At 46.9% G+C, this 22,288-nt stretch overlaps 1 protein-coding gene across 4 annotated transcripts in view; it reads left to right on the top strand.

The window, feature by feature from the left end:
- The window catches only part of LMO2 (LIM domain only 2), a 34,183-nt gene extending 11,895 nt beyond the window's left edge, over positions 1–22,288 (top strand). For 2 of the 4 annotated variants that reach the window (XM_023185502.1, XM_023185501.1), the window contains exons 2-5: positions 10,882–11,044; positions 11,283–11,508; positions 16,056–16,271; positions 21,284–22,288. In XM_023185502.1, coding sequence (XP_023041270.1) covers positions 10,882–11,044; positions 11,283–11,508; positions 16,056–16,271; positions 21,284–21,503 — 825 coding nt within the window. In that variant the 3' untranslated portion in view covers positions 21,504–22,288. Of the gene's footprint in view, positions 1–9,880; positions 10,519–10,881; positions 11,160–11,282; positions 11,509–16,055; positions 16,272–21,283 lie in introns of those variants that run through there. The other 2 variants (XM_023185503.1, XM_023185504.1) reach the window with 2 other exon arrangements.

The following is a 22,288-nucleotide window of genomic DNA, read 5'->3' on the forward strand; positions in this document are numbered from 1 at the left end:
ACCACTCCCAAGGGTACAGTTCAGTGGCATTAAGCACATAAATATTGTTGGGTGACCATCACCACTATCTAGCTCTAGAACTTTTAAATCTTTTTCAACTGAAATGTCTTGCCCATTAAACAATAACTGTCCCCTCCCCCGAGCTTCTGGCAGCCACCATTCAACTTTTTGTCTCTATGACTTTGTAAGAACTTCACAGAAGTAGGATCATATAGTCTTTGTCCTCTCAGGACTGGCTTATATCACTTAACGTCTTCAAGTTTCATTCATGTTGTAGCTTATGTCAGAATTTCCTTTCTCTTTAAGGTGGAATCATGTGTGTATGTGTGTGTGTGTACATATATATCATATACACACACACACATATATATGTGTATATATATAATAGTATTTATATATCACTTTAAAAAATCCATCTGTTGATAGACACTTGGTTGCTTCCACTTTTTGGCTATTGTGAGTAATACTGCTGTGAATATGGATGTGCAAATATTTGTTTGAGTTGCTGTTTTCAATTCTTTTGTGTGTATGTCCAGAATGGAATTGCTAGATCATATAGTAATTCTGTTTTTACTTTTTTTGAGGAATCGCCATACTATTTTCAATAATGGCTGCACCATTTTACATTCCCACCAGCAATACACAAGTGCTCCAAACCCTCCAGATCCTCACCAATACTTGTTAACACTCGTGCATTAGCCATCCTAATGGGTGCGGAGTAGTATCTCATTATGGTTTTGATTTACATCTCTAATAATTAGTGATGTAGAACATCTTTTCATGAGCTTGTGGGCCATTTGTATGTCTTCTTTGCAGAAATGGATATTCAAATTCTTTACCCATTTTGAAACTGGATTGTTTAAATCCAGACAGAGCCTGTCTCGCTCTGTCAACCAGGCTGGAGGCGTGATCTTGGCTCTCTCGCCCAGGCAGTGGCACAATCTCAGCTCACTGCAACATCTGTCTCCCTTCCTGGGCTTAAGCTATTCTCCTGCCTCAGCCTCCTGAGTAGCTGTGATTATAGGCACACACCATCACGCCTGGCTAATTTTTTTTTTTATAAGTAGAGATGGGGGTTTCGCCATGTTGGCCAAGCTGGTCTCAAACTCCTGACCTTAGGTGATCCACCCACCTCAGCCTCCCAAAGTGCTGGGATTACAGGCATGAGCCACAATGCCCGGCCTATATGTTCTAGATCTTAATCTCTTATCAGATATATGACTTATATATTCTTCCATTCTGTGGGGGTTGCCCTTTCACTCTGTTGATGGTGTCTTTTGATGCACAAAAGTTTTAAATTTTGATGTAATCCAATTTACCTATTTCTGATTTTGTTGCCTGTGCCTTTCATGTCGTATCCAAGAAATCTTGCTAAATCCAATGTCATAAAGCTGTTCCCCTAGGTTGTCTTTAAGAATGTTACAGTTTTAGTTACCAGGTTTTTAAAAGGTTTGTGACAATGCATGCTCTATCTTCAATAATGATTCTGGGGAGGACTTCCTCACCAAAGCAACAACACTCAGGGCTTTGTAAGTATCAGTGTGAATCTAGGAACTGGGCAATTGATGACATGAACGTGATATTTGAAGGCTTAAATTCAAAAGGAATGATTAAGTATCTCCATATTTATATCAGTATCCTGGGAGCTAGTGAAGATGAAAACCATGGTCTCTCTTCTCCAGGGACTTAAGGCAAGATGTTGCAGGCACACACGTGAAATTATTGCATTGCAAGGCAGAATCTAATGAGGCACCTAGCTAGGCACTAGGACCAAGGACTATAAGAACTCAGAAAGGGATCACCACCATGAGTTTCAGGGGACAGAGAAACCTTCAGGGTAAAGATGTAGCTTGATCTGGGTCCACATTGGGCAAGATTTGGAGAAGCAGAGAAGACTGGAGAGGATTTTATACTAACTGCGATAATCTTTGCCATTTACTGAGCACCTACTATGTTCCAAGCACTGTGCTCTGCCCACTGCATACATTATCTCAATGACTACTCCTAACCCTACATTTATCATTGTCTATTTGATCATTGCAAGCACTGAAGCTCAGAGATTTTTCCTAAGATGACCCAGATAGTAAGTTGTAAAGCAGAGACTTGAAGCCAGGTTTATTTATCTCAAAGCCTCTACTCTTAATCACTCTACTATTGTAGTACCAAAGCTTTAAAACAGGGAGAAAGCAGACATCCCCGACAGAGAGAAAAGAATAACACAGTGCACACAAATGGCAGAGGCAGGATATTTAAGATCAGAGAGGAGAACAGGCTGGATGGGAAGGTTCAGGGTCCAGGACTGTGGGATATAAAGTTGGATCAATGGAGTGAGCAGGATTACAGGGTGCCTTTAATGGAAGCATGGGAAATTTGGTCTTGACCTGCTAGAATGACAGAATCACACATAGAATTTCAGCTCTAACCTTCCAGTCTGCCTCTTTTCTCTATAAAATGAGAAAATTGAGGTCTCAAGAGGTTAAGCAACTTGTGGATGGTCATAGACGATAGGGAACCAGTGCAAATTCTTGAGCATGGTGTTGACAGGGAAGAAAACAGTATTCCAGATCAGTTAGTGTGGCAGTAAAACACATGAGGGGTGACTGAAGGGAAGCAGCAAAAACTGGCAGAAAAAAACAAGCACCTCTTTCTCTGTTTTTGGCCAAAGGATACCTCCCTCAACAATGGGTATTTCTAGGGAGCATCATAGAGGAGATTCCAGCTCTACTCCTTCTTGCTGAGGTTTGTCGCTTAAGAATCTGGAGACAGGTTGGGCACAGTGGCTCACATCTGTAATCCTAGCACTTTGGGAGGCCAAGGCGGGTAGATCACCTGAGGTCAGGAGTTCAAGACCAGCCTGACCAATATGGTGAAATCCTATCTACTAAAAATACAAAAATGAGACGGGCATGGTGGTGTGCACCTATAGTCCCAGCTACTCAGGAGGCTGAGACAGGAGAATCACTTGAAAGCAGGAGGCAGAGGTTGCAGTGAGCCGAGATCGTGCCACTGCACTCTAGTCTGGGTAACAGAGTGTGACACCGTCTCAAAAGAAAAAAAAAAAATCTGGAGACAGCTTGCAGGGGCAAGTGCCATCAGAAAGGTCAGAATCACCTTCCCCTGTCAGGCTCAGCGCCCTTTGATGGCCCAAATGCCAGAAAACACAGCTTCCCCAGCAGCGGCCTGTCCCCATCCTCCCCACTTCCTCCAATAGAAAGCCTGTCTGGGGTGCAATGTCTCAGATCAGTGACACGTGACTCTGAAGAGCCAATGGCCAGGAATGGCTTCTGGCACCTTCTTTATGTTGCCTTCCTGAATGTGAGCCTCAGCCAGGCCTCTGTGAACCTAACTCACCTGTCCTGTGGAGGCCAACATACTGGGAGAGGTAAGACAAGACACTGTGTTCCCCAGGCAAGAATGTTGACCCCACCTTGCTTGAACTAAGCCCTTGTAGGGGAGAACTCCAGTTATCCATCTATGTCTATCCAAGAAAGCCCTTCCCTGGTTGACTATTGTCCTCTGAGGTTCTTTTTGCTTAATTAATTCTAACAATAGCTGCCATCCATTGAGCACTTATTCCATGTTGATCACTGGGCTCAGCATTTGGCATGCATGATCTCATTTTATTCCTACAACCCGTAATGAAGATATTATTATCCTTGTTTTGCACATGATGAGACTGAGGTTCGGGACTGTTAAATAATTTGCCTAAAACCACGTACTTAAAGGAGCCAAGACTCAAACACAAGGCTTTCTCTCTCCAAAGCCTTTGCTTTTACTCATATGATTGACTGCATTCTACACTTCAGTCCTTGGAGAGGGTAGAGGTTCTGCAGTGGAGAGTCAGGCTGCAAAGAGTGGCCTTGTGGCTTCTAGACACCACCGTTTCTCTGTTCCTGGGAGCCAAAAGCCTGATCTCTTTCCCAAACCAAACTCTTGGGCCCAAATACAAATGGTATCTGGACCCTTATTCTTCTCCCAGTAATGATGCTCAAGAAAAACAAAGGACCTTGAAGTTCCTTCTCCACTTTCACCCAGAGGGCATCATGCAGGCATGCTTTGGCCAAGGGGAATGGTGCTGCCATTTGTACAGTCATTCTTTTAATGAATATTTATTGAGGGCCAGCCACAGTTAGGTACATTCTAGGTGCTGAAGACACAACTGGGAACAAGTCAGAAAGAATTTCTACCCTCACAGAGTTTACATTCTAGCTGGGAGGAAAGGCCAAAACAAAACACACACCAAAACCCTGCACATACATCTGTAGTAAAGAGCAGGCAGTGATAATGCTAGGAAGAAAAACAAAGCAGGGTAACAGGGATGGAGAGCGAGGAGAAGCAGAATCTTATAAAGCCCCTCTGAGGATGAAATATTGAATAGAGACCTGAATGAAGTACATGGGAGCCATGGGGTGATCCAGGGGAAGAGCATTGCAAGCAGAGAGAAGGGCAAGTGCAAAAGTCTTACGGTAGGAATCAGCTTGGTTTGTTTTAAGGACTAGGAAGAAGGCCAGTGTGGTTCAAGCAGACAGAGTGAAGGGGCATGCTGGAGAAAAGAACAGGGTGGGCAGTAGAAGCCAGATAATAGGGCCTTCCAGGCCACAGTGAGTTTGGATCTCAAATATGCTGTGCCGGGGTCCCAGGCACTGTGGTGTGTCACTCAGGTGTGGTACCTCTGCATAGCTGCAGAAAGGAGAGAGACTGTATAAACAAAGAGCATAAAGACAGCTCAGTGAGTCAGCTCACCTGGCTCTGATTCTCATCTTGAACTTGAAGCAGCAAATGAAGTCTAGGGTTTGGTACCCACGAGAGAAGGTGGGGAAGGTCTGACGATTGCCTGAGGCGGAGGAAGGAACTGTTGATCCTGTATATATGTCTCATTTACCTTGTCCATCAAAGGGTTTGAATTATCAATGGGTGCTCAAACACTTTTTTGAGACAGAGTTTTGCTCTTGTCACCCAGGCTGGAGTGCAATGGCGCGATCTCAGTTCACTGCAACGTCTGCCTCCCGGGTTCAAGCGATTCTCCTGCCACAGCCTCCCGAGTAGCTGGGAATACAGGTGCTGGCCACCTTGCCTAGCTAGTTTTTATATTTTTAGTAGAGATAGCGTTTCATCATGTTGGCCAGGCTGGTCTTGAACTCCTGACCGCAGGTGATCCACCCGCCTCAGCCTCAGAAAGTGCCGGGATTATAGGCGTGAGCCACCGTGCCCGGCTGCCCAAACATTTTACAATTAGAATCTCTTTTTATAAGCAAAATTTTCCATATAAGCTGACAGTGTGCCACTTTCCTCTCCAAGCATCTGATCTGCTTCATTTCACAGAATCCTTAGAACAGCTCCATGAGACAGGTACTCTGCATACTCCCACTTTACAGATGGGGAAGCTCAAATGCAGAGAGGTTGGGCAGCATGCCCAAGGTCAATGAACGCAGAACTGCTGCAGTGGGAGCAGGGGTGGGTGACGCCCACTAGCGAGGCACTTTCAAACTCCTACTGCTCCAAGGAGCAAGCTAGAAAATCCCATTTCTCAGGCCCCTTCCACTAGGACACACTGTGAGCTTAACACTGCTAAGAACTCACGGAGAAATGGTGACATTTAGGGGTGGCTCCTTCAGTGCTTTGTTTGGCTTCTTTTTAAAATTATAAATGGTGGTTTGAAAGTTGTTGGAAGGGGGAAAATCAGATGAAGAATCAGGGATGTGGCTGAAGCAGTCAGTGTAGCAGAGAAGCAATGCAGCTGTCAGCAGCCTACCCAGGCCCCCAAATGGGCACAGCCCTGCATTTCTGGCCTGAGGCCTGCCCAGGTCTTAGGTGAACTTCAGCTCTTTCTACAGCACCCCAGTCTCAGCACTCTTTGGCGGATGTCCTGATTGGCTGGGAGATTGTTGCTTCCTGATACAGTGGTGATTACTTCTGAAAGATGGGGTAAAACCAACAGCTATCATTTCTGACCATTTACTGTGCAGCATCACTGTGCAAAGCATTTTTATACATATCCTATTGAATCCTCTCAAAACTCCTGTGAGGCAAGCAGGCACCCCAGTGGCCCCATCCTAGTTCTGGCCCTGGTGACATTATGATTGCCTCCATCCTCCACTTGACAGGTACAGAAACTGAGGTTCAGGGAGGTGAAGTAAATTCTCCCAGATCACAGAGCTAGCAAACAGCTCAGCTTCTACGCTCATCCTAAGACTCAGTTGAAGTGGATTTTTTAAAAGATGTATTTTGGGCTCTTCACTATACAGAAAACTGAATTTGCCTATCACTAAGGTTACTAATAGGCCTAACATCTGTGCAAACTTATCTGTCAGCTGGTCCTGAAATGTTCTGAAATGAGTCTGAGTGCAAGACGCCTGTGACAACTGAATAGTTAAAAAATTCTCCATGGGAGCTGAACCCCTATTAAGACAGATCTTTATTTTTCTTCCTGAATGCCACATTTAGAAACAAAATGTCATATTTTTATATATGAATGTCACAAGTGACAAAGCATATGTTGCAACTTGGCTTCTAATGGTTGTAAAAAAAAAAAGAGAGAGGTAAATTATCATAATGTTGGGATCTCAATTATATTTGCATTTTCATTTCTACCAGAAGTCCATTTTAGCAAAGGAACGTAACCTTAGTCACTTGAATCTGCTCTTCCCTAGAAAACAATTGTAGATGTAATAAGCAAAAAGAATAGAAAATGCCCACAGGGAAAAAAAAAATGATCCATCTGGGGTCAGAGCCATCACGGAGATTGATTCATTCTTCTAGCATTCTTACTCAAGAAGGAAAACTTGAACATTTTCTAGACTTTAGAATATTTAAGATTTGCAAGGAGTTGGGGGAAAGAGAAAAGGAATGAAATTTCAGTCCCATTGGCAGGGATCAAATAGAGATTTCCTCAACTTTTAAAGAACCGTTTTACATGTCCCAATCACCTCACAGTTCCTGAGTCTCTCTTCTGCATAAGGCATGTACTAGTTGTTATGGGAGGATACAATAAGGTCATGATTGCTTTAAAATTATTCATAATAAAAACACATTTTGAGACTTGATTCTAAATGTTAAACTTAAATTTGAGCAATTTAATTGCCCGTTGAATAGGAATGAAATCCCACCGGCAGGCAGTTATTTCTTACAACCACTGTGTGTGAAATTGAAATCTTAAGATACCATTTCAAATATTCACCTTCTCTAAGGAAGTTCTCCCCAAAGAGTTGTGCAAGATAAGAAACTGACCCAAAGTCATATGCAGTAATCTCTTTTTCTTTACACTCTCAGGTCAAAGTAGAAGCATATTATTAAAAAGAAACTTTATGCCCTGAAGTTGGCTGTTCTGAGGTTACCTCTTGGAACCCAAGGATATATTTATTTTAACGACTGACTTGAGCCCCATGCAGAACTGTAACAAGGAAAGTAATAATTTATCAGATTAAATAAAAACAAGCAGATGTGGCCAGGTGCGGTGGCTCACGCCTGGAATCCCAGCACTTTGGGAGGCCGAGGCAGGTGGATCGCCTTAGGTCAGGAGTTTGAGACCAGCCTGGCCAACATGGCGAAACCCCGTCTCCACTAAAAATACAAAAGATTAGCTGGGCGTGGTGGTGGGCACCTGTAATCCCAGCTACTTGGGAGGCTGAGGCAGGGAGAATTGCTTGAACCCAGGAGGCGGAGGTTGCAGTGAGCTGAGATTGCACCATTGCACTCCAGCCTGGGCATCAGAGAGAGACTCCATCTCAAAAAAAAAAAACGAACAAACAACACCCAAACAGATGCAAACAGGTCATTTAGTCACCACTATAATGAACATGAAAATGGAAAATGCTTACATGTTTTATTTAGGAGAAGGGGGTGAGGTGAAGGGATCCTGTTTCCTACTTTTACAACACAGGAAATAGTTTCCAAATTTGGGTGGGCAATTCTTATTTTAAACCCCCATTTCACCTTTAAATTTAATGTCAAGCTCTTTTAAAATTATCTTCATGATGCCCTTTGCCATAACATAGCAGCTGCCATTTATGAGTGCTTACTATATACCAGTTGCTTTTCATGCAAGCAACCTCATATCTGTTATTACTCCCATGCCATTACAAATCTATGTGCCACCATTTTGTGCACTACTCATATAATCCCCGCAATAACTTAGGCAATAGGATCTGTCGTCTCCATTTTACAGATGAGGATACTGGGAGTTTATTTTATTTGTTTGTTTGTTTATCTGCTTATTTATTTTGAGACAGAGTCTCGCTGTGTCACCCAGGCTGGAGTGCATTGGCACAGTCTTGGCTCACGGCAACCTTCGCCTCCCGGGTTCAAGCAATTCTCCTGTCTCAGCCTCCAGAGTAGTTGGGGTTACAGGCATGTCCCACCACACCCGGCTAATTTTGGTATGTTTAGTAGAGATGGGGTTTCACCATGTTGGGCAGGCCAGTCACGAACTCCTGACCTCAAGTGATCCGCTCGCCTTGACCTCTCAAAGTGCTGGGATTCCAGGTGTGAGCCACCGAGCCTGGCCAGGATACTGGGAGTTTAAATTCCTGCTGTGAGCCCAGGTTCACACAGGTGGTCAAGGGTGGGCTAGAATCCAGGTAGCCTGACTCCAGAGCTACTACTGCATATTGCCTCCTCAGATTAAATGATTTTCCTAGGCCATGCTAGCTGATAAGTTTTAAGAGTCTAAATCAAACCCAGGCAGCTGGGTTCCAAAATTCCAGCATTTAACCACCACATTGACTGGTTAAAGTAGGGAAACTGTTCATCACAACCTATGTGTTTATTTTCATTTCTGTTAGAAATGAAAGTAGTGTGGTAGGTTACATATTTATCACATAGTTTAGGCTTGCCTAAAATTCTAAGAATTTTCTTTTTTAGATTAAAAACAAGGGTCTATTGGAAAAAAAAAAACAACTTTTTTTTTTTTTTGAGACAGGGTCTCACTCTGTTCCCCAGACTGGAGGGCAGTAGTGCGATCATGGCTCACTGCAGCCTCAACCTCCTGGGCTCAAGCAATCCTTCCACCTCCACCTCCTGAGTAGCTAGGATTTCAGGGAAGCACTACCATGCCCAGCTAATTTTTTTTCTTTTTTCTTTTCTTTTTTTTTTTTTTTTTGAGATGGAGTCTCGCTCTGTCACCCAGGCTGGAGTGCAGTGCCCGGATCTCCGCTCATTGCAAGCTCCGTCTCCCGGGTTTACGCCATTCTCCTGCCTCAGCCTCCTGAGTAGCTGGGACTACAGGCGCTGCCACCTTGCCCGGCTAGTTTTTTGTATTTTTTAGTAGAGACGGGGTTTCACCGGGTTAGCCAGGATGGTCTCGATCTCCTGACCTCGTGATCCGCCTGTCTCGGCCTCCCAGAGTGCTGGGATTACAGGCTTGAGCCACCGCGCCCGGCCTCTTTTTTCTTTTTTGTAGGAATGGGGTCTCACTGTGTTGCTCAGGCTAGCCTGGGCCTCCCAGAGTGCTGGGATTACAGGCATAAGCCACCAAGTACAGCCGAAAAAAAGTCTTTTTATATACTGAAGGCTCCACTTGGACAAAAATTTGCTCTTAAGCCTTCCTTTGAGACACACACACACACACACACATACACACACAGCTTTTGATTATACCCATGAGGGACCCAAGCCTTGGGACACAGGGATCAGAAAATGACAAAAGCATGCAGGCAGTAGTAAACCGTGGTTATACTTGTAACAAGTCATGAAGCTTTGGCTCTGAACAGGGAAAATGAAGCACTCAGGGATTCACTTCTGACTTCAACTACCACCTTTCAGGGTGAGCTCATCCAGATCCATGTGTCATCTTTAAAATGGGAACAAAAATGTATGCCTATGATCCAGACTGATCATATAAAACTATGGATCCTGAAAGTACGTTCCCTCTTTGCAAGCCTTAGTGACTGGCATCACGCACAAATAGGTCTTTCAGTTTCTGAACGCAGATATTTTCGAGGAACTCTGAGGCCCAGGAGAGCCAAACGTTTTCTCCATGGAAGGGCAGACTATTGGCCTCCCGCCTCTTACCCTCTGCGTTCCTACCTCTTTCTAGAAGGAGGCTGAGTGGGGGAAGCCTGAACCCCCAAATCAAGTCCGCCTTCTTTCTCTGTGCCTGACCCAGGGCAAAATTATCTCCCTAATACTGTTCTGTACCACTGGAAAAACACTTTCTCTGGTCGGGGTACTACTGGCATTTTACATGGGGGGCAGTTTAATCGCAGGAGTCCGCTTTCTGAAAGGTGCTGAGGGAGGGGATTCCGACACCAGCCGACTGAGAGGAGCCCCGGCCCCGCGAAGTCCCTCCCAGCCACCCTCCCTCTGGGATTAGCTGCCCTGGCTCTGCTCAGGCGTCCCCGGCCCGTGCAGTCCCGGCTCGCGCACCCCCATCGCCTCTGCAGAGTGCGGCCGCAGCCTGGAGCCCGCAGCCGATAGCCTGCAGAGCCGCGCTGTCCGGGGCATCCTGGTGCTCGGCGTCCCTGGACCTGGGATCTCGAACCTGGGACGGGCTCAAAATCCACTCGGAACACTTGCATTTCTGTAGGTGCTTATTTCACATTCTTGTTTTTTCTTGCTTGCTCGAGCTGTTCGTGGGTTACTTTCTGCCTTAATTAAACCAAAAGGGAAAGGCTGAAGAGGGGAAGCCCTGAAGAATGATTTAGTGGCTGCCCAGCCTCCTCTCCAAGGAGAGGTGTTAGCTGAGCGGATCTCCCCGTCCCGGAGTCCCCGACACTGGCCCCTTTAAGAAGCCAAGTCAGTCCTGATGCTGCTGTTTGTATTGCTAATCCCCAGGAGCCCCCTTTAAAAAAAAAAAAAAGAAGAAGAAGAAAAAAGGGGAGGTGGGAACCGGGCAGCTGTCTCTTTAAATGTGATTTCCTTCTATTGTATTTGAATCGTGATCAGGAAAAAGGAAATGAAACCAGAGACAGAGGGAAGCTGAGCGAAAATAGACCTTCCCGAGAGAGGAGGAAGCCCGGGGAGAGACGCACGGTCCCCTCCCCGCCCCCAGGCCGCCGCCCCCGTTCTGCCCTCGGCGGCGAGCAGCGCGCCGCGACCCGGGCCGAAGGTGCGAGGGGCTCGGGGCGGCCGGGCGGGCGCGCACCATCCCCGAGGGCGGCGCGGAGCCGGCGACAGCGCGCGAGAGGGACCGGGCGGCGGAGGCGGCGGGACCGGGATGGAAGGTTAAGTCCTGAGCAGCAGCAGCAGCTGCAGCCGCCCGGGGCCAGGCTGCGCGCCCCGGCCCCCGCCTCGGCCGCGGCGCGCCCGCAGCCCGGTGATTCGCTCTCTCTCTTTGGCATTTGAAGGGAGCGCGGTGAGTGTCCTTGAGCGCGGAGGGGCGAGCTCGCCGCCGGAGCGCCGGAGCAAGCGGAGGCGCAGGAGCGGCGGCGGCGGCGCCCGAGCACCCGAGGGGGTCCGAGCCCCGGCAGCCGGCCAGCCCCGCGCCACAAAGGGAGCGCCCCCGCCGCCCGGCACGCCGCCTCCCTCCCCAATGTCCTCGGCCATCGAAAGGAAGAGCCTGGACCCTTCAGAGTAAGTGCGGCGCCCCTGCCTCTGCCCCTGCCACCCCCGGTGTCCACGGTCTCGCGTCCCGGAGCGGCTGGGGGACCCGGGCGGCCTTCGAGGGGACTCCAGGTGCGCGCCCGCGGCGTGCTCTTGGCCCCCTGTGCGGAGCGCTGAGCTCCCTCTTCCTCCCGGGTGACTTCGGGGGCCCTGGGAGAGGGACTGGGCGGTGGGCGGCAGGGAGAGGGGTCGGCCCGGCGCCTCTGCGGGCCACTCCAGGCTATCAGGACGCTGCCTAAAGCCACCGGGGGCCAGAAAGTTTGCACGGGAGCAGGCACAAGGGGAGCCTGGAGGCGCGCAGGTGCAGTCCGGAGAGCGTTCCGTGCTTGACTCTGCTCCCTTCGCACTTCTCCTTCTCGGCCCGTTCTCTTTGTCCATTTGGTCTTGGAAAAGGGAACATTCCAAGTGGAGGCCTCCGGGGTCCCCAGCGGCCGCCTTCCCGGTCCGCAGGTGGAGCCGCTGCCAGCCGCGCGGGTAACGGGCGGGTGAGGGGTCCGACCGTCCACCTTGGAGCTGGCTCTGGGCCTCCGGGGATTTCTAGAGCAGCGAAATCCGGAGTAAATCTGAGTACGTGTAGCCCCCCTCGGGGTCCACCATGGGGGTCTGTGAACCTCGAAAGTGAATGCACCATTTTGTGTACAGGTGAATTCTTCTGGGGAGTAGAGGCTCGTAGTTTTTAGCATAGTCTCAAAAGGGTTTGGGCTCAGGGAACCAGAGCTCTAATGAGCATTGACCGCATCTGTTTTCTGAGCCTCGTACTGGTTTGGAATGTTTTTCTATCTCTCACCAATTCTTTAGTGTTAACATGGGTAGCAAGGGGTGTTTAAGATATCATTTTCCTGTCAACGCAAATGCCCTTTTAAGAGTCATTAGCTGTCTGGTTTTGAGAATTTTTATTCCTTTGAAGTCCCCCTCTAATCCTTTGAAGGGATTTGTTACACAAGACCAAAGGAGCTGGTTAATGACTTGCCCATTTGTGCTTCTAAGAGACATTTGTTTTGTTTTTTCTTTTCCTGGTTTAAAAGAATTGTGCTTTCCTGCTTGAAATACCGCACACACACACACATACACCCTTCAGTTTCGGCTTTCTATGGTGTTTATTTACCTGGGTTTTACCCTCAGTTACCAGCATAAAAGCTCAGCATGTTCTCATAAAACACAGGAAGTACCACCATCCAATGAGAATATAAACATCGCTATTCCGTCTTGAAGGTTAAGACGCCAGTTCTGTAATGAGCTAGGTTTGTTGTAGCAAAAACCCCCAATTCCTTCAACAAATTCTCAGCAGAAAAATAACATTTCCTTTTAAAAGTATGTTTATGTAAACAATGGGTTTAAAGGGTGGTTTGATCACTTTTTTAAAAATAAAATTACAACTGAGCTTTGAGATTCAGAGACTGGGCAAGATCATAGTAACACAATAAGGGAGTGAATTGGATGAATTGGTGCCTTACGCCTTTTTGATCAGCAGAATTTAGTCACTAATCCTTTCAGTAGAAGGCAAATCTGAAAGTTTCATTTCCCTGAAGAAAGTTTGCTTCTTTCAAAGTTTGTGCTTTTTCACTGAGGTTAGAAAACGGAAACATCCTAACTTCCTAACACAGCAGATATCTACTACAGGAGGCTCACCAGCTCCTTCCTTCACTTCACTATTTGCCCAGCGAAGGCAGTTTCTGATCAAAGAGGGACAAGCTAGTTGAGAAATTGCAGCAGCACATTCTCCCCACCCCCTTAGAAATTGTTATGATTATCCCAGAAATCCAGGCTGAAATGATACTCAGGTGTAATATTCAAGATAAGGGTCTGGGAGAACATAAAATATTAATTTGAGTGTGAACAATCTCATTCATTGTCTTGGATTGCCCACTAAGTATAATGTGATATTATCAATTAATTATAGAAAGACAGAGCCAATATCTTACACTTTACTTCTCCATCTCATCTCAGGCCATCATCATAACTCTTTTACTTTACATTCCTCCTATTGTCCAGTATCCTACTAGATGCTTCATTGTGTACTTCCTCAAAGCCGACTTGGGTCATTACAATCAGCATCTCCAAATTACAGATGGAGACTTGCCTAGCTATATGCAAATGAAACATTTGGACAGAAAGCCAGCCAGAATTCATGAACACAGAGATTCCCTTGCTGTGCCACTGGTGGCCCCCACTGCCTCCCCTGTGAGTAACAAGAGCAGTTCATTTGAATTCCAGGCAGTTTTGCACCAGCTAAGGGCAAATTATCCTCTTTCACAGTCCTTTGGCAGCATCAGCATCGGGACGTCCAATGTCTGTCGAGGTCCCATGAGTGGTTTTGAAAGCCCAGAGTAAGACCATGGGCTGTGGAAAGAGAAGAGATGCAATTCCGAGTTGATACACATAAAAACGCTAGGGTATTAGTTATTAGAAGGGAAAATGGCAGTCCTTATATACAATCTGTAAAAACAAAGGAAAGAAAGCAAGGCTTCAGTGAATGAAACCCTGTCTCTACTAAAAATACAAAAAATTAGCCGGGCGAGGTGGCGGGTGTCTGTAATCCCAGCTACTCGGGAGGCTGAGGCAGGAGAATGGTGTGAACCTAGGAGGCGGAGCTTGCAGTGAGCCAAGATGGCACCACTGCACTCCAGCCTGGGCTACAGAGCAAGACTCTGTCTCAAAAAAAAAAAAAAAAAAAGAAACTATAGTTTTGATTTTTTTGAGCTAGGGTCTCACTGTGTTGTCTAGGCTAGAGTGCAGTGCTCACTGCAGCCTCAACTTCCTGTACTCAAGTGATCCTCCCACCTCGGCCTCCTGGGTAGCTGGGACTACAGGCTCATGCCACCAAGCCTGGGCAATTTTTTATATTTTTTGTAGAGACAGGATTTTGCCATGTTGCCCGGGCTGGCCTCAAACTCCTGGGCTCAAGTGATCCTCCTGCCTTGGCCTCCCAAAGTGCTGGGATTACAAACATAAGCCACTGTGCCTGGCAATTTTTTTTTTCCCCCCAGATAAACTAACTTGAGCTTCACATTTGCTTGTTCCAAAGATGATAATCTCATGAAATGCTGTTACACTGTATCTAGAAAGTGTGGGCATGGCTTTAGCACTCCTAAATATTCACAAGAAACGCTTCATTCTTCACATGACAGAATCCTCTGAAGTTGTCAGAGTGTTATAGACATTGGGCCACCTAGCCTCCTGTCCCCAGGTATAATGACTGCTGGGCTTTGTGGGCTCAGACCAATTAGGACAGAAGATCACCTGATAAGTTAGTACTAGTTAGAAACAGGAGACATGGATTTATACCTGCAGGGCACCCAGGGGGAAACTCCCTTTGGGAATTTTACAGTTGGAAGAAGGTCTGTTTTTTGAACCATAATAGATTTTTAAGAAATAGATTTGTGTTTAAGGTTCCAGAGAACACTTGCTAATTATTACAAATCAACGAGTATTAAGTGTTTCCTGTGCCCCATTTGGGGCACACTAGAATAATTCCTTCCACTCGTTTATTTTCTTTTAGCAAAACTATTTATTTTTAAATGTTAAAAAAGTATTCAGATTCCAGTGAAGCAAAGTGAACAGGAGATACTGTGCATGGCGCATAAATGAAAGAACGCGTGTCACAGCCCATTAACAATTGCTGGATTGAGATGTCAGTGACTGTTTAATTGCCTTCCACTGTCTTTGAAATAATCATTGCCCCCACTTCATTTTCTTCCTCAAATCAACTTTATCCGAATCAGCTTTACTGTTATAAAAATGTTCAGGTAAGGAAAGAAAGGCCTATTTGATGTTCTTCATAAGTGTAACAATGGCCTTACAATATGGGATTTTCCTCCAAGTATTCCTTCAGTAGGAAGAATGGAAAATGGAATTTCTGTAAAAGAGTAAAACTAGGAGAATTCCTATTATATCCTGATGGAATTTTTATTTTGGAAAGAGAAAGCAGCCTAAAATAATTTTTGGTCTCATTCTTCTTTCTTCCTCACCTCTGCTTTTGTGCGGGTGAGAAGGGCTGGAGGGAGGATGGCACTTTATTCAACAGGAGATTTGCAGATTCTTAGCTCTCTGGGTCATCCGCTGCCCTGGTGGTGAGCGACTCTTTTAGTCCAGGGTGCCTCCTCTGAGGTTAGGCAGTGTCCTTGGGTATAGGAGGAGGAAAATGAGGGAAATCTGTGAAGACAGAGAGGGAGAGTCAGCGGGGAGAGAGGGAAAAAGCAGAAGGAGACCAGAGGTGCCCAGGTGGTGCTGGGCATGGGCAGGGGCACAGTGCCACCTGCAGTTACCTTTGATGCTTCTTGGTGCCCTGTGTTTACTTCTTAGAGATCCTAGGGAGTAAGGTCTGGCTCTCTCCCGTCTTAACCCAAGGTTGCTTGGGACTCTGCAGTCTGGCCAAGGGATGTATTGTCCTGTCCCTTCTCCCTTAGGTCACCAAAAGGCAGTCAGGTGAGGTACCCTGTCTGGCCCAAAATGATCTCGGCCCCCGGTGCTGGTCTCACCCTGGTGAGGCTGTGCCTGATGCTTGGCCTTCTCTCCAGGGAACCAGTGGATGAGGTGCTGCAGATCCCCCCGTCCCTGCTGACATGCGGCGGCTGCCAGCAGAATATCGGGGACCGCTACTTCCTGAAGGCCATCGACCAGTACTGGCACGAGGACTGCCTGAGCTGCGACCTCTGTGGCTGCCGGCTGGGTGAGGTGGGCCGGCGCCTCTACTACAAACTGGGCCGGAAGCTCTGCCGGAGAGACTATCTCAGGTACCCTCCCCGGCACTCCACTGGGGCCCTCAGGAGGGAGGCTGGGTGGTCCCTGGGTATCTGCAGTGTGTGTATGTTGCCCCCGACCCTGTTCCAGGCTCAGACGCCACCTATAGAAAGAGGTCAGGCTGCAGAAACGGAGTCGCAGCTCCCGTGCTGAGAAGCAGAGGGCATTTCTTCCTGTTTGAGAAGCATATTTTCAGGGTTACGTTCCTATGTGGTAAAATACTAATATCTTTAAAGGCAAGAGAATTGTACACCCAAAATTCAGAAAAGTTTGTTCCCTTGGGGAGCGGGAGAAGCCAGGGGATGGGATTGAAGAGGAGTACGCACGGAGGATCAGAGGAACTGGGAGTGTTTCTAAGTTTGGAGGACCTCATTTGAATGCTTCAGAACATATATATATATATGTTATAAATATTCTTTTGTATGACTCCAATATTATATGATGAGAAATTTAAAAATAGAAAGCATGCGGAGCTCCAAGCATTGACTCATAGCAGGAAGGCAGTCTTTGAAGAACAGAAGGCAAAGGCCCTGCAGGCAGTTGGAGGTTTGAGTCCCAACACCCTTGCTTCCCGGCGGCCTTGGGAAAGTTACTTAACCTTCCTAAGACTCGATTTCCTCATCAGTAAAATGGGGATCATAATAGCACCTACCTCTAAGGATGTGGGGAGGATTTGATGGAATAATGCAGATAAACTACTTGACTCGTATGGATCAAATAGATGTTAGCTGCTCTTATAAGTTATCCTTATGACGTAATCATTATTTTCCAATCTAATGATGGAAGAATGGAAGGGTAAAATAGGAACTCGACCACGCCAAGTAAGACAGGAGCTGAGGACATCTCCCATGCTCTGGGCCATCCTGTTGGCCATCCGAATTTTCCAGCACTCTGTGAATGCCTTTGCCTAGAATGTACTAGCGTTTCTGGTTTCCGAGGAGCTGCTGTGGAGGTAACTCGCTCTGTGCCCTCTACTGTCAGATCTGCTCAGCTGTGTAGCTGTCAGGATTTCTCTGTCTTCCTGGAGCAGAGGGTCTGAGAGGCATGCTTCCCTGATACTCCCGGACCATCCAGCCCATGGAAGCTTGTTGAGACCTCAGCGCCCCTGGCTGCTGGGCCAGCTTTTCCCCTCGAACCTGCCCTCAGAGCATTTTACGTTACAGAAACAAAACAAAACCAAAAAACTGCAGGCGGTTTCACAGTGAAGGAAGCTTTACCTAAAGACTGATGGAAGAAGCCTTTTGTCCTTCTTGAATTCCCAGATAAAGTCCTTGCAGTCCTTGCAGATATGGTGGTTCTGAGAAAATAAGTAGGATTTTGCAATGATCATGCTTATCATTTTGGTCAGTTTTCCTTTTTTTAAGTCCCAAAAAATAGAACTGGGATAAATACAGACCTGGTTTTGCTCACTCCCACTTTGCCAAGTCAGTGAGAAGGCAGACGGGGAAATGAATCCCATCGGACCCTTGACTCCATCCCTGTCAAATCATTTGAATCTTATTAAATGAAGTGCAGATTGAGTAAGGTCAGAAGAGCCCCGGCTTCTCCCTGTCTCTACCGTTTTATATAACATTCAGGAATAAAACCAGTGCTGCCTGGGCTTGTTAATCCTTTCCATTTTCAAAAAGGAGAGGAAGAAAAAAAAAAAAAAACCGTCTGGGAGAACCCAATGTTAATTAACTTGTGTCTTGGTGACATGAAATAATTCTTCTCCCTGCCACATTCCTAGGCAACATGTTAATTAACTGCATTAGTGCAGGCATTTCCAGCCATCCTTTAATATTTATATTATTGTTATTAAAATGGGCAGCAGAGAGCTTAAGATGGGACACCTCTTGACAGAGGAGAAAAATTGTCTTTTGCTTCGGGGATGGTCCTTTAGCCAAGATCTTGTTTACTTGCATTCTTGGTATATCTGGCAGGATCTTTTAACAAGGCAAGTTGGAAAAGTGACCAAACGAGCCCTCCAATGGGGTTGAATTCTTCTTCACCCCTAGGATAACTTGTCCCCATGAGGATTTCCGGTGGCTAAGTTGCCTGTTACCGTTCTTTTCCGACATTTTGCTTCAAGTATTCATGAGACCCCCATGCGGAACCTCAACTCTGCTGTGTTGTTGGGAACCCGAGAGCAGCTGTTCATGTCTGTGCCGAGCCAGATCTCCTTGGATCCCTCTTCACTAATTCCAGTGTGCTGGGAGTGGTGGGGGGGTGGTGATGGCAGTGGTTTTGCTTTTAACAGCCAGCACCTGAATCTGTTAGAGCCAGAAGTATGCCTGCCCCCGCTAGACCCCCAATGGACCTTAACCAGTGACAGACATGGTGGGAGTACCAAGCCCTGCAGCCTTGCCTGAAGCCAGGCATAACTTATATTCCAGAGTCCCTCCCCTCTGAGGGACTTTGCCTGAGGTCACAACTTGGCTTGGCCTCCTCCCCTTCCCTCCAGCCTCCCCTGCTGCCTTCCAGGTTTTTCCTGAGAATGCATCATTCATAAATCACTGGCACATAAATCCTTGCCTCAGGGGCCGCTTCTGGGATATCCAGCCTAAGATACCAATTCTTGGTGCCAGAGGTTAATGTTCAAGTTAGGTGTCAATTCCTGGCTTATTTTTTACTATATTAGAATCTCAGAATCCCAGAGCTGGAAAGGGCTACAAGGACCTTCTCTTTCAGTTCCCTTACTTTACGGCTTAAGTCACGGAAGCCTGTGCAGTGGACTCCATTTGCTCAGGTCACCTGGTAAGTTAGAGGTGATGCTGGGACCTGAACTTGTCTGTCACATATTCGTCCTTTGTCCTTCCCTTCATTAACTGCCTGATGTGGATTGTAATTTACCCCCTGACTTCCCTTTAATAAGCTTCCTCCTTCCTTAAGGATCGCCCACCCCAGGCAGTTGGATTCATTCCATGCACACTGTTTTCTCAGTTGTTCGTCGTTGCTCAGGCCCAAACTTAACTTACAGAACAGTCAGGAAACCAGAACTGTCTTTCCACTCTGTGACCTCCAATGTGGCGGTTACCTGCAGCTCCACCATCTGCTACGTTGGGATAAAATGTTCTCCCCCCGTAATGAGTTTGCTCCCAGGCGGTGCTTTGGAAACACTCAGAAATCTTCAAATGGAAAGCAGGATTCAGAGGAAAATTAGCTGGCCCTGGCCCGAACAATGAGCTCTCCGTTCATGGACCACCTCTTCTCAGTTCCATTAATTTTGCCCAAATATTGCAAAATGTGTCAACTGCCCTTACGTCCCCTACAACCTCTCAGAATGTACCAGTTGATTCTCTGATATCCTGAAATCAATCAGAACTTCCAGTAAGAGCAAGCATTCACCTAAAACTGTCCTAAAGGTTTTATGTAGAAACCACCTGCTAACATGCTATGTTTTCAGCCACGAGTGAAAATTACTTCCTGCAGCAAGACTGGTGCAGCTGGGAATACACCCAAAATGTGTTAAAACATAACCGGTGTTGGCTTAGCCCTTGACCATGGGTGCCCTGACATGCTTCATTTGGTTGTTCTAACAGCTGAGTGAGGTGGAGCCTATGATGGCTGCTGTTTCACTGAGGCTCAGAGAATCAGAGGTCTCTCCAGAGTCACTCAGGGCTGGACCAGGACATTGAAGCTGGGTCTACTCTGCTTCCGGTACTTGTGTTACTGCACTTTTGCTGTTGATTCTCAAATGTTAGCCTGCATCCAGTCCCCCGGCAGTGTTCGTTAACACAGACTACTGGGCCTTCTCCCCAGGGTGTTTCAGTTGCGTAGGGACAGAGGAGGGCTGAGAATTTGTTGGTTTGCTTTTTTTTTTTTTTTTTTTTTGAATCAAGGTCTGGCTCTGTGACCCAGGCTGGAGTGCAGTGGCATGATCTCGGCTCACTGCAACCTCCACTTCCCAGGCTAAAGCCATCCTCCCACCTCAGCCTCCCAAGTATTAATAGCTGAGACTAGAGGCATGCACCACCACACCCGGCTAATTTTTGTATTTTTTGTAGAGACAGAGTTTAGCCATGTTGCCCAGGGCGGTCTCAAACTTGTGAGCTCAAGTGATCCGCCTGCCTCAGCCTCCCAAAGTGCTTGGGATTACAGGTGTGAGTCACTGCGCCCAGCCTGAGAAATTGTATTTCTAACAGGTTCCCAGGCGGTGCTGATGCTGCTGGTCCTAGGACCAACACTTTGAGAACCGCTGCACTGAGCCCTGCCATGTTCTCTCTCCCACCTTGACACTGCATACTGCCTGAAATAAGTGATCAACTGAGGCTTGGGAGAGTCTTGGTTTAAATGTCAGAAAAAAAGTTTCACTTTTGATTCATGACAATGGGGCAGCGAGGGCCATGAATTAAGATCTTCCATTCGTGGCGGAGAGATGCTGTTTGTCCTCTATATCTCAGAGGCGTGATTAGCTGTACTGCGTGTTTCCTGTGGAACTCCCTGTCTCCCAGCAGCTGGGGCCGCAGCGAATAAGCAGGTAGAGATGTGCTTTGCAGCTTATGGAGGTATTCAAGGCCAACTCTCCCCATAGGTAGAATCAGTGGCTGTTGATATGATAGAGTTTGGGAGCCTCAGAAGAATGCCCATTTTATTGCATTCCTGGTCAGTACCCTCTCAAAGGGACCCTTAGGGTCTCCCTCCAGCTGCTCTTCTGAAATGAGGGTTCCCCTGGGAGGGGACAGGTAATGCTTGCCTAACTCCTTATCATAGATCACATCAGCTGAGAGTCTCGCCCACAGAGGAGGAGCCAGGGGGCAGCCTAGGGGAATGGTGAGCAGTTGCTACAGACAGGGAGAGGGCTCAGAAAAGGGAGGAGTTATGCCAGATCCAAATGCCAGTTTCATCTGAGTTCCCTCTGCCTGCTCAGAAAGATTGCACTAGCCGGCCCTCCTTCTGGAGCTGACCTTTCCTGGCTTCCTCACATCTGGAAAGTTCGGCCTCCTTTCTGGAGCTCATCCCCGAGCCCTGTCTTCCAGGATTGTCCCTTTCACTGTCTTCTTAGCTTTTCTTTCTTTTGCCCCAGGCTTTTTGGGCAAGACGGTCTCTGCGCATCCTGTGACAAACGGATTCGTGCCTATGAGATGACAATGCGGGTGAAAGACAAAGTGTATCACCTGGAATGTTTCAAATGTGCTGCCTGTCAGAAGCATTTCTGTGTAGGTGACAGATACCTCCTCATCAACTCTGACATAGTGTGCGAACAGGACATCTACGAGTGGACTAAGATCAATGGGATGATATAGGCCTGAGTCCCCGGGCATCTTTGGGGAGGTGGTCACTGAAGACACCGTCTCCATGGCATCTTCGTCTTCACTCTTAGGCACTTTGGGGGTTTGAGGGTGGGGTAAGGGATTTCTTAGGGGATGGTAGACCTTTATTGGGTACCAAGGCAGAGCATCCAAGTGGCATAATTCAAAGGCTGACACTTCAAGGTGACAGAGGACCAGCCCTTAAGGGAGAGCTTACGGCCACAGCCATCCGTAGTAACTGACATGATTAGCAGAAGAAAGGAACATTTAGGGGCAAGCAGGCGCTGTGCTATCATGATGGAATTTCATATCCACAGATAGGGAGTTGTTGTGTAAAGACTTGTCGTGACTTTGATGCTTGCAAACTAGAGATGTGCAATTGATTTCTTTTCTTCCCGGCTTTTGTAACACCCCTGTTTCAATGACTGTCCTCCACACAAGGGTAGGACAGAAAGGAGTGGCCATTCTTTTTTCTTGGCCTCCTTCCCAGGGCCTTAAGCTTTGGACCCAAGGAAAACTGCATGAAGACACATTTCGGTTGAGAATGGAAACCACAACTTTTAACCAAGCAATTATTTAAAGCAATGCTGATGAATCACTGTTTTTAGACACCTTCATTTTGAGGTGAGGAGCTCCACAGATTGTTTCTATACAAATATAAATCTTAAAAAAAAAGTTGTTCAACTATTTTATTATCCTAGATTATATCAAAGTATTTGTCGTGTGTAGAAAAAAAAAAAAAACAGCTCTGCGGGCTTAATAAAAATGACAGACTGAAA

This window comes from Piliocolobus tephrosceles, chromosome 13 (genome assembly GCF_002776525.5).
Source record: "Piliocolobus tephrosceles isolate RC106 chromosome 13, ASM277652v3, whole genome shotgun sequence".
Classification (NCBI taxonomy): Eukaryota; Metazoa; Chordata; class Mammalia; order Primates; family Cercopithecidae; genus Piliocolobus; species Piliocolobus tephrosceles.